The sequence below is a fragment of the Sus scrofa genome, chromosome 1, assembly GCF_054392235.1.
Source record: "Sus scrofa isolate SSC_HxYL_T2T_F1_AM1 chromosome 1, Sscrofa_HxYL_maternal_Yorkshire_Landrace_v2.0, whole genome shotgun sequence".
NCBI classification, from domain to species: domain Eukaryota; kingdom Metazoa; phylum Chordata; class Mammalia; order Artiodactyla; family Suidae; genus Sus; species Sus scrofa.
In genome coordinates, this window is record NC_139383.1 from 272,987,346 (window position 1) to 272,999,805 (window position 12,460).

The 12,460-nt window shown below is 44.4% G+C and overlaps 1 protein-coding gene across 6 annotated transcripts in view; it reads right to left on the minus strand.

Annotated features, from left to right (window-relative positions):
- Window positions 1-12,460, minus strand: part of TTLL11 (tubulin tyrosine ligase like 11) — a 294,081-nt gene that overhangs the window by 205,839 nt on the left and 75,782 nt on the right. For all 6 annotated transcript variants that reach the window (XM_084994791.1, XM_084994777.1, XM_021068337.2 and 3 more), the window contains one exon: window positions 1,519-1,615. Coding sequence is in view for 4 of the 6 variants with exons in the window: in XM_084994777.1 (XP_084850903.1) it covers window positions 1,519-1,615 (97 nt within the window). In the remaining 2 variants the exon portion in view is untranslated. Of the gene's footprint in view, window positions 1-1,518; window positions 1,616-12,460 lie in introns of those variants that run through there.

Below are 12,460 nucleotides of genomic sequence, written 5' to 3' on the forward strand. Positions count from 1 at the left end.
TAGGTGTAGCTATGTAATAATGATATAGAAACGTGGCTAAAGTTTGGGAGGAAATACAGAAATTCCTTGTGGTTTTCTTAAGTGAGGGATGGGATTCAGGGTGAAATTCTTTAAAAAAATTATGATGTATCCTATTTGGTTTGTGCATGTTGTGTTATAATTTCTGAAAATAGGTGAGCACCGTTTGGCAGCAATCATGCCCAGATTAACCACCTGTTCCCTTCTCCCTAAGCCCTCCCACTCACCTTAACCACCTCTTCACCTGCCATTAAAAGCAATGAATAGCTAGAGTTCCCCTCGTGGCTCAGCTGACTGGTATCCATGAGGACTCGGGTTCCATCCCTGGCCTCACTCAATGGGTTATGAATCCTGCATTGCTGTGAGCTGTGGTGTAGGTCGAAGACCTGCCTCGAATCTTGCATTCCTGTGGCTGTGGTGTAGACTGGCGGCTACAGCTCGGATTCGACCCCTAGCCTGGGAAATCTCCATAAGCCATGGGTGGGGCCCTAAAAAGACAAAATAAAACTACTACTAATAATGAATAGCCATCATAGCGGAAGAGGGTGGTAGAGACTAAAAAAATAAAAAGACATATGGGGAGGCTGGGAGTGGAGAGAGGGGGTATCTTAAAGTGTTGGCTGTGCTACTTAGCTGGCACCGAGTCCTCATTGCAGTCTCACTAGATAACAGTCTCACCCTTCACATTAAAGGCAGAGGCTGTCAGCAGCTACTCTTTCCAGTGTGGAGACTGGTGTATTTGGATGAAAATGGCACTTATAAATAAATACGCAAATAATAAATACAATAGCTAAAAAAATTAAAATGGTACCTCCAAATAGGATACTGAAAGAAAATGGAAGATGCTAACCCCATTGCTGTGATTAAAGCCCCAGAATTTTAGTACTTCTGTTTCCTGCAAATGAAATAGATTGCAGTGGTCTCTTTTTTTCTCATTTTGAGAATACAGTCCCCTCGTGACACCCCCATATTTTTTTTGTCTTTTTTGGGCCACACCCATGGCGTATGGAGGTTCAAAGGCTAGGGGCTGAATCAGAGCTGTAGCCATCAACCTATGCCACAGCCACAGCAACACCAGATCCAAGCCATGTCTGCAACCTACACCACAACTCATGGCAACGCCAGATCCTTAACCCACTGTTCAAGGCCAGGGATCAAACCTGCGTCCTCATGGATGCTAATCAGATTCGTTTACACACCCCCATATTATAATCTAAAACCCAAAAGGTGAAAATTACGTTCTTCCACTGGTGGCATTAGACCAGAAGAGCCTCTCGTTTTAAGTTTTTGAGCCTCCAGCCTTTAAACCCTTGGTGGGTGAAGTCCTGATCCCCTTCCCGGTCAAGGTCACGGCGCTGAGGCAGAGGGTGGGCAGCCATTCCTGATTCAGAGCCCTGTCTTAATTTTGATCTCAAAACACTGCCATGTTTCTGTCGGAAAAATGGACCCTGAGACTCAGCCCTTGAAACATTTTTAAATGCCAACCACAACAGTGGATACCTGGAAACTTGTTCACTTGACCGGAGAATATGTCATTGTCGTGAAATGAAACTCCATGCCAGTAGATGTCACAAGGCAAGCGTCGGCCAAATGGGAACTAGAAGAAAGAGTGAAAATGTGATTAATGACAGGGACAAGAGGAGCGGTTACCATGCTGAGTGTCGACAGTGTACAGATGCCCAGCGCCCGGGAGCACACGGTGTGAGTTCACCCTCACAATAGGCATGTGAAACGGCTGACATTCCTTCCCATTTTATAGGTGAAGAAACAGACTCAGACAGGCTAGGTCACTTTTCCAGGGTCACGGCTGCTAAAGGGCAGACTTCTGATTCTGCATGACAGGCACGATATGAGTGGTTTTATAGGCACTCTTTCATCTGGGGTCTCACAACTATCCTAAGTAGGCTTGCTCCCATTTCACTGATGAGAAAATTGAGGCTGAGAGAGGTACTGTAACGTGCTCAAGGCTGCACAGAGCTGGTGCTGGAGGAGTCAAGATCCGAATCCAGGTCTATCGAAATTCTAACCCATGCTTCCTTTCTCTGAAAACTGCCATGTTCAAGCCAGTCCCTCAAAACAAGCTTTCACAATCTCCCTCCCTCTCTCTCTGTCTCTCTCTCACACACACACACACACACACACACACACACACACACACTCACACACACACATTCACACACTCACACACTTACACAAGGTCCACAAGGGCGGGATGTATCCCCAGCACCTAAAACAGTCCCTGGCATTCGACAGACTTTTCGGATGAATAAATGAACAAACCGGGAGTGGTCCTCTGACTCACAATGAGATAACCAGATTCTCTCTTCCAGAAATTTGGAAATCAGAGATGCTGGGCAGCCTCTGTCAGCCCATGAACTGGAAGTGATCAAAAGCCAGAGCCAGGCAGCTGTGCTTGGCCATGAGCACAGAGAAGCAAAGGCAGCCAGTCTACTGAGAAAGGAGAAAGGAACAGGTGCAGGGAGAGAAGCAGAGACGAGGCCATGTGGCCTTGGCAACATAGACCGAGTGACCCCAGTTCCCAGGGCTCCTAGGTCCTAAGCCCAGACACTTCTGATCCTGGCTGTCCCTTCTGTCCTTGGATCCTGAAAGGCAGTCTCACGCCCTTAGACTGCATTCCCTTTGCACAAGCTGTAGGGTTTCGAAGATTTGCAACCAGATGATCCCTCACTGAGACAACAGGTCCTGCTCTTTCTACCACATCTTTCTGCCTCTTGCAGTTGTCAACAAGTTCTGGGAGTTCCCTTCATGGCTCAGTGGTTAGCAAACCCAACTAGGATCCATGAGGATGCAGGCTGGACCCCTGGCCTCATTCAGGGGAGGCATCGCCATGAGCTGTGGTGTAGGTTGCAGAGGTGGCTCAGCTCCTACTGTGGCTGTGGTGTAGGCCGGCAGCTGTATCTCCACTTCGACCCCTAGACTGGGAAGTTCCATATGCCATGGGTGTGGCCCTAAAAAGCAAAAAAAGTTCTGCATTTACACAATGTATTTTTTAAATGTGTAACTCAGATGATCTTTGTTAAGGGAGAAGAGTGAGGACATGTTAGTTCATCTTTAGAACCTGCTTGTTAAAAGTCCAAATGAAGAGAAATGCCAACCCATTAAATAAAATCATCCAATTTTCCCATTCTAAGACTATAGTTAATCAAAATTTTTATCTGCTCCGAGTTGGGAGGGCTAAGTTCCAAAGGAAGAACACAGCATTACTAATGAAGTGATGGTGACGCAGTGCTTTCAAACGACTCCAAATTAAAACGAAGGCAAACAGACTCCAGCCCTTTAAATCATTCACATTATTTCAAAACTCTGCCAAAGTGAAGCATATGTTACCCACTCGATTAGCATTAACAACTTCCATCTATAGTTTATAGCACTTCACTCATTTTCTTTGCATCCAATGGACTGAAGTTATTAATTCAGTAGTCATAAATACAAAGAGATACAACATATGTTATTTTCTTCCAGCTGCTAAATACTATTATAGAGAAGGGAAAAATAACCAGAGAGGCTTCTCCAAAAAGCCAGTATCCACGCAAACTTTACTAAGATCCAAGTGGCTTTGCTGCCGACACTGTAAGACCAACACCTGCTCCATGTCAGCGGAAAACTGACTCCTCATCACCCTCATAAACACCTTTCCATCCTTGCCACTTTCATGATTCCTAAACCAACCCTTCATCCAGAGCCCTTAGTTCATTCAGTTTTGATAAATAGTCTTTTTAAAAATAAATTTATTCAAAATAATTACTGTGTGCCAGGAACTGTACTAGGTGCTGAGCACAACGAATACAGTGTTACATAGGTCCCAGGACCTTATAATCCCACGTCTTTTTTAAGATTTTTTTTTTTCTTTTTTTACGGCCATACCTGCAGCATTATGGAAGTTCCCAGGCTAGGGGTCAAATCAGAACTACAGCTGCCAGCCTACACCATAGCCACAGCAATTCCAGATCCTAGCTGTAGCTGTGACCTATGCTGCAGTGCACGGCAACACCAGATCTTTAACCCACGGAGCAATGCCAGGGTTCGAACCTGTATCCTCATAAATACTATTTGGCTTCTTAACTGCTCAGCCACAATGGGAACTCCTTAAGATATTTTTTAAAAACTGCTCAATAGTTAACATCATGCTCAATGGTGCAAGATTGAAAGCGTTTCCTCTCGTATCAGGAATGAGACAAGGATACTCACTTTCACCATGACTGTTCGACATAGTATAGGACATTCTAGCCAGAGCAATAGGCAATAAAAAAGAGATAAGAGGCATCGAAAATGGAAAGGAAGAAGTAAAATTATCTGTTAGCAGATGACATGATCATATATGCAGAAAACCCTAAAGATTATACACACACACACAGAGAGAGCTAGAAATAATAAGTGAATTCGGCAAAGTTGCTAGATACAAAATCAATACACAAAAATTATTCGTTTTTCTATATACTGACCATGAACAATTCGAAAAGGAAATTAAGAAAACAATTCAATGCGCAATTACATCAAAAAGAATAAAATACTTAGGAACTAACCAAGAGGGCAAAGGTGTGTATACTGAAAATTACACAGTGCCGCTGAAAGAAATGAAAGACACACATAAATAGAAAGATATCCCATATTCAAGGATGGGGAGACTTTATATTATGAAGATGTCATCACTACTCAAAGTGATCTACAAATTCAATGTAATCCCTACCAAAATTCCAGTAACTTTTTTCCAGAAGTAGAAAAATCTGTCCTAAAATTCATATGAAATCTCAAAGGACCCCAAAATAGCCAAAACAATCTTGAATCTGTCACACTCCCTGATGTCAAAACTTATAACAAAGGTACAGTAATCAAAACAGTTCATAAAACAACAAAGAGATACTACTGTGCACCCTATATTTGAATGGCCAAAATCCAAAACACTAACAACACCAAGAGCTGACAAGAAGATGCAGCAATGGAAATTCTCATTCATTGCTGGTGGAAATGCAAAATGGGACAGCCACTTTGGAAGATAGTTTAGCAATGTCTTATAAAACTAAACATACCCTTACCATATGATCCAGCAATTGTGCTCCTGGGTATTAACCCAGATTAGTTAAAATTTATGTCCACAAAAGCCCTCCACACAAGTGTTTATAGCAGCTTTATTTGTAATTGCTAAGACAGAAGCAACCAAGATATCTTTCCATAAGCGAATGGATAATAAACCATGGTGCGGCCAGACAATAGAATCTTATGGTGTTTTTTGTTTGTTTGTTTGTTTGTTTTTCTTCTTTTTACAGCCTCGCCTGCTGCATATGGAAGTTCCCAGGCTAGGGGTCGAATTGGAGTTGCAGCTGCCAGCCTACGCCACAGCCCTCATAACACAGGATCAGAGCTGCATCTGCGACCTACACCACAGCTTATGGCAACACCAGACTGAGTGAGGCCAGGAATCGAACGCCCATCCTCACAGAGACAACATCAGGTCTTTAACCCACTGAGCCACAATGGGAATTTTATTTAGTGCTAAAAAGAAATGAGCAAGCAAGCCATGAGAGGACATGAAAGAACCTTAAATGCACACTCCTAAGTGAAAGAAACCCATCTGCAAAGGCTACATACTGTATGATTCCAATTACTAGACATTTTGGAAAATGCAAAACTACAGAGACACTAAAAGGATCAGTGGTTGCCAGGAGTTAGGGGAGAGGGAAGAATGAACAGGTAAAGCACAGAAGATTTTTAGGGCAGTGAGACTGGTCTACATGATACCATAATGGTGAATACGTGTCATTATACATTTGTCTAAACCCACAGTGCGTGCACTAACAGAAGTGAAACTAATACAAACTACAGACTTTGGGTGATAATGATCTGTCCTTGTAGTTGCATTGATTTTTAACAAATATATCATTCTGATGTGGAATTTTGACAGCACATATGTGAAGGCAGTGATTATACAGGAAATCTATGTTCCTTCTGTTCAATTTTTCTGTGAACCTAAAACAGCTCTAACTCAAAAATATTAAAAATAAATTAAAAAAAAAAAAACACCCAGCACGGTACTGGCATAAAGGCAAACATATAGACCAATGGAATAATAGAGAGGACCCAGAAATAAACCTTTGCAAAACCCTTGAAAATCAAATGATTTTCGACAAGAAGGACAAGATTATTTAACGGTGAAAAGATAGTCTTTCCAACAACTGGTGTTAGGAAAACTGGATATCCACATTAAAAAAAAAAAGAAAGATGAAGTTGGATTCTTACCTTGTACCATATACAAAAATTAACTCATGGAGTTCCCATCGTGGCACAGTGGTTAACGAATCCAACTAGAAACCATGAGGTTTTGGGTTCGATCCCTGGCCTTGCTCAGTGGGTTAAGGATCCAGCATTGCCGTGAGCTGTGGTGTAGGTTGCAGACGCGACTCAGATCCCACGTTGCTGTGGCTCTGGCATAGGCTGGCGGCTACAGCTCCAATTTGACCCCTAGCCTGGGAACCTCCCCATGCCATGGGTGCTGCCCTAGAAAAGGCAAAAAGACAAAAAAAAAAAAAAAAAAAAAAAAAACCTCAAAGTGATTCAAAGACCTACTCCTAAGAACTAAACTGTGAAACTCTTAGAAGAAAATACAGGGATAAGTTTCATGACATTGGAGTTGGACTTAGAAAGGATTTTTTTAGATATGTCACCAAAAGCACAGGCAACAAAAGACAAAATAAATAAATTGAACTTCATTAAAACTGCATCAGGAGTTCCTGCCGTGGCACAGAGGTTGACTAGGTTCTGACTAGGAACCATGAGGTTGCGGGTTCCATCCCTGGCCTCACTCAGTGGGTTGAGGATTCAGCATTGCCGTGAGCTGTGGTGTAGGTTGCAGATGCAGCACGGATCTGGCATTGCTGTGGCTCTGGCGTAATCCAGCAGCAACAGCTCCAATTCAATCCCTAGCCTGGGAACCTCCATATGCCGAGGGTGCCATCCGAAAAAAGGATGAAAGATAAAACAAAAAACAAAAAAACTTCTGCATCAAAGGACATTGTCAACAGAATAAAAGGGCAACCCATGGAATGGGAGAAGATATTTGGAAAATCATCTAACTGATAAGTGATTAATATTCAGAATATAGTTTGAAAAACCCCTACAACTCAACAAAAACAACTCAATTTAAAAAATGGGCATAAGACTTGAATAGGCATTTCTCCAAAGAAGATATACAGATGGCTAATAAGCACATGAAAAGATACTCAACATCACTAATTATTAGGAAAATGCAAATCAAAACCACTTCACACCCGTTAGGGAGACTATTATAAAAAATAATAATAAAAGGAAATAACAAGTGTTGATGAGGATATAGAGAAATTGGACCCCTTGTGCATTGGGAATGTACAAAAACCACTGTGGAAAACAAAAATTACCACACGATCCAGAAATCAGGGACTCAAATAGATACTGGTACACAAATGTTCAGAGCAGCGTTATTCATGATAGCCAAAGGTAGAAACAGCCCAAGTGTCCACTGACTGTCCATCAACAGATAAACAAAATGTGGAATATACACAGACACACTGTAAAATTACTTAGCCTTAGGAAAGAATGAAGTTTTGACCCCTGCTACAACATGGATAAACCCTGAAGACATTAGGCTAATTCAAGTAAAGCCAGACACCAAAGGACAAATGTTGTATGATTCCACTTATATGAGGTAGCTAGCTAGAGGAGTCTCAGAGACAGAAAGTAGAATGCCGATTTTCAGGGGTGGGGGGAGGAAAATGGGGAGTTATCGTTTAACCAGCACAGAGCTTCAGTTTTCCAAGAGGAAAAGATATATGGAGATGGACAGTCATGATGATCGCACAACAATGTGAACGATTTGCATGCCACTGAATTGTACACATAAAGACAGTTAAATTTTATGTTATGTATATTTTACAATAAAACAACAACAACGAAACTGTCTAGGCTTCAGGGGAATGAGAAGCCCTTATTCTGAGAAGCCTACTGATGCCCTCTCCCTCCTCAATAGCCCAATGGTCAGCAAGTCTTCCGGTTTACCTCCTCATTTATTGGAAGTTTCCTTTCCTCCTTAATCCCCGCTGCCTTAACTCAGGGCCTCATTTCCCATTTCTCAGGGTCTTATCTCCTAGATAAGGACGACACCAGCCTCCTCCCCAACCTTCCCCACCGCCACCGGGATCTCCCCATCTAGTCTACCCAGTACACAGAGGTGGTTCTGACACAGCTCTGACCACGTCACTGCTTAGAACCCTTTAATGCCTCCCCGTGGACCACAGGATTAAGTCTAAGCCCCAAGCCTGGTCCCGAAGATGCTCCCCTAACTCGCCTCTGCCGATCTGCTCGCCTTCAGGTGGGCTGTGGACACCTTGGGCATGTGCGCGGTCACTGCCAGACCACCTCTGCCATGAAGCACACAGCACTTTTCTGCTCTGTCGCCTGGGTTTCTAGGTGCCATCCCCTCTGCCTGGGATCTTTGGCCTCACCAGCCGCCCTCTCCTTCCATGAAGCTGTCTTGCCAGCTCTCCCCTCTGGGCGGCATCCAGCACCTACACCCTTCACGAGATATTCAGCAACAGCTCATCTCTAAGTCTGTCTGCTTCCCTGCTCTGTGGACTCTCAGACAATGAAGACACCTTCTTCATCTCGTGTATCTCTAAAGCCAAGCCAGAGACTTTCTTTTCAACCTCTGGGACCCAGAATGCCTTTGAGATTCTCTCCAGAAAGACACACAAGGCACATAATTTTCCATGTGATTTAGGAGAATTCAAAGACTCCCTGAAGCCCCTAGTTGTTCCCAGACACCATTGTTAGCAACATCTGCAGTGCATTTCCTGAATGAACACATGCAGAAAAGGGACTTATAAATAGCAGCTACTCAAATACATTGTCATCACTGTCACCATCAAAGTTAGCATTTATGTGATGCTTATTTCCATGCCTATGTGTTAAGCACTTCACATATATTACCTCATTTAATCCTCACAACAAAGGAACGTCTATTAGTCCTACTTACAGAAGAAGGAACCAAAGCTTGGGGAGAGCCAATAACTCTCCCAAGGACACAGAGCTAGTAAGGGTAGAGTCAGGATCAGGTCCAGGTCTGCATGATCCCAAGATCCAGGCTTTTAACCACCACAACACAACTGCTCTTGAACTATCACTACGGTGGGAATTAGTCACCCTTGAACTATGATAACTAATCTACCCTCACCACACATGCTACCATCTTCGCCAAAAAGGAAGTTCCTCCCTTAGCAAAGACACCTGTGTGGACCCCAAATCCTTTTCTCTCTTGCCCAGAAGGACTTTAAGAAGAAAAAAATAATTAAAAAACCTTGCAGAATTGCTGGGCTCTAAGGAGAACTGAAACCATTATGTTCTTTGAGCATTTCTGTGCCTGAGGAACTGATGTTCCGGTAGCTCTTCTAATGGCCCAAAGAGCAAGTTCAAACCCCCCGGGGGATTTTGCAAAATGAAATTTCACAGTGAATGCTGATGAAAGCACAGTTCACCTTTCTTATACTTTGTGAACAATTTTCTTCATAAAGCTTCTTCATGAACAGAAAACCTTTCAAGTGATTGGGCATGAAAGTGGCAAATAAGCTTTGATGTGGGCAAGCATATGTGTAAAGCATCTTCAGGGGAAATAGCCCAGCTGCTGCTTTCAAAGGAGGGGCCCAAGGCACTGGGTGGAGGGTGGGGACACACAGGTACAGCAGCCAGAGTAACACACTCGGACTCAGAAGACCTTGGCTCAAGCCCCAACCCACCACATCCCTCCCAGAGACCTTGCTGCCCTGACCCTGCCCCTCTAAGCCTCATTCGCAAAGGGGGAAATGGCAGCAATAAAACCTGTCAACCTCCCAGGGGTGCTGTGTAGACTGCGGAAAGGCATGGGAAAGCACTTCACTTCGTAAACAGTTGATTGCTGTTATAGGGAGGTGTTATTATTTTTAATGTCCAAGGAAATCACCTTGATGAGTAACTTCAATTAAAAAAGATGCCAACCAAATATCAAGCCTCATTAGGACAGCTCTTGAATGAGAACGCCAACACCACGGTGTACCTGTCCCTGGGAAACCCGTGATGCCCTCAGGCTGAGATAATAGTTTTCTCTCCAGCGCTCCTGCTGCACCCTGGGAACCTGTACAGCCACTGCCTTGGAGTGTGTTATGTTTACATGACTGCCTCCCCATCAGACAGAATATGTTTCCTGTTAGAGGCATCCGATTCTTCTTTCTACCCTCTCCCCCACCAACCCATTGGGGGGGGGGAGTGGTAGGCAGCCTCTAAGCCAGCCCCGACTCATCCCTGCCTCTTAGAATTCATACTCTGTGTAGTGTCCCCCCCAACACTGTCACAAGCTTTGTCTATGTGACCAGTAGTGACAACAGAATGTCAATTCTGAAGGATATCTTTATGTAAAGACAGGGCCATCTCTGTCTCTCTCTCCATCTCTGTCTCTCTCCTGCCCTCCTCGCTCTCATTATCACTCACTTTGAGGAAGCCTAGGGTAAGGTGAGAAATCAAAGCCTCCTGCCAATGGCCGTGTGAGCGAGCGTGGAAGTGGACCCTGCAGTCTCAGTCAGGTCCTTGGAGACCGTGGCCTTGGCCCAGAGCCTGACTACGGCCTCATGAGAGGCTCTGAGCCAGAACCCCCAACTAAGCCACTCTCAGATTCCTAACTCTCAGAAACTGTGTGAGATAATAAATGGGTGCTGCTGTAAGCTGCTGGACTGCGGGGAGATTTGTTACACAGCAAAGTAGATAACAAATACACCATTCCAGTCTTAGCACATAGTCACAGACGAAGCAAGTATTCTGAGAATGAAGGTATTTCAGACTAATTTGTCCCTACAATAAGTATTATACTTGCTATTTATTGGGCACTTAATTATGTGCCAGGTTTCTTATATATATGCCTCCCTTTTGACATGAAAAAAAAAAAAAAATACAATCCCATTGCTAGTAAGTGGCAAACCCAGAATTTGAAGCCATGTTGGTTTATTTCCAAAGATTGTGCTCTTTCAACTCCACTAAGCTGCATGGATGAATAAACGGATAATCTAGGAAAAATAAATGAGGACATACATCTATTTAAAAAATGAGTTGTGGTTAACATTTCAAGGAAGAATGGAGCACAGAAGACTCCACAGAAAGCTGAGTGAGACCAGGAGGGACTGAGCAATTGCCCTTCAAGAATGAGCTAAAAATTTAGCTCTCTTCTCTTCAACCGAGAAAGCAAGCTGATGCAGAAAATTCCTGAAGGGTATGCCAAGTGTGAGCATTTCAAAAGAAGGGGAGCCCCTTTCCAGCCTGAGAGAGGGAGGCCAGCCCAGCCTGCTCCTCTGCTGCTCATGCCCCAGCTAACAGCACTGTTCTCCTCCCAGCTGGATGCCAAGAGACCCAGCTAAGAGGCCGTGGGGCGGGAGGGGTGGGAGTGGGGGAAATTCCAGGCTCAATCTTATGGATGGAAAATGTGACTGATGAGAAAAGCCTCCCCACACCATCCTGGTGAGGGATCTGCCAGCTTCCTGATCACTGCCTCTTTGGATGGGGCTCTGAGGAAAGCCCGCATGTGGAACAACGCCAAGCCTGTTTCCTCGGTGGGAACAATCACGGCAGTGAGTGGGTTATTAGCTGGATTAACGTGCTTAGCATTGTGCCTGGCACACAATATGCCTGGCACACAGTAGGTGTTTAAAAAACACTGGTTTCCTTCTTTTCTCCTATTCTTTCCCATCTCCTCTTCCCCTACATATTGGCTGGTAAGATCTTATCCAAAGGAGCTGGTGGACAGAGTACTTTCTAGGACGAGCCTAAGGTTAAACATGCTTAAGCTGGAGCCCACAGGTTCTCCTGGGTGTGCACCTAACCTCTAGGGAAATAGAGCACATGCACGAAAGCTCCTCGACTGGAGTTTAGGAACTTGGACTCCAATCTCAGGCCAGGCAATGACCAAGGGCCTTGGTTTCATCACCTGGGAAAGAAGAACAGCAAGAACTCCTGATAGGGATGGGGTAGGATAGTTGCTCGGATGGTTGTGGGGGTCCCAGTGGGGGACAGTGGATGGAGAGAGTGCTCTGGGGAATTTTGGGGGATCACCAGAACAAGGCAGGCTTGCTTGACTAGCGGAGAAATGCCTCAGGTCATTGGATGGGGGATGGGGTGAGGCCTGCATTCAGGTTCAGACCAAGGGCAGGAGTTTAAGGACCACCCTTCTGCTGATCTGAATAAGCACCAGGACAGTCCTAGTTTGACCTGATAGGGTCAAATACTCTCTTACTGGATACCAAGGAGGAGCTACTACTGGAAGAAAGAGGAAGAGGCAGTCTTTTCCCACCATTTCCCTTGGATTATAAAAATATAGCCCACCTATTCCTCGGGGCAAAGCCTCCGTGCCTGCCCACTTGCATCTCTCACCAGCGTCCTA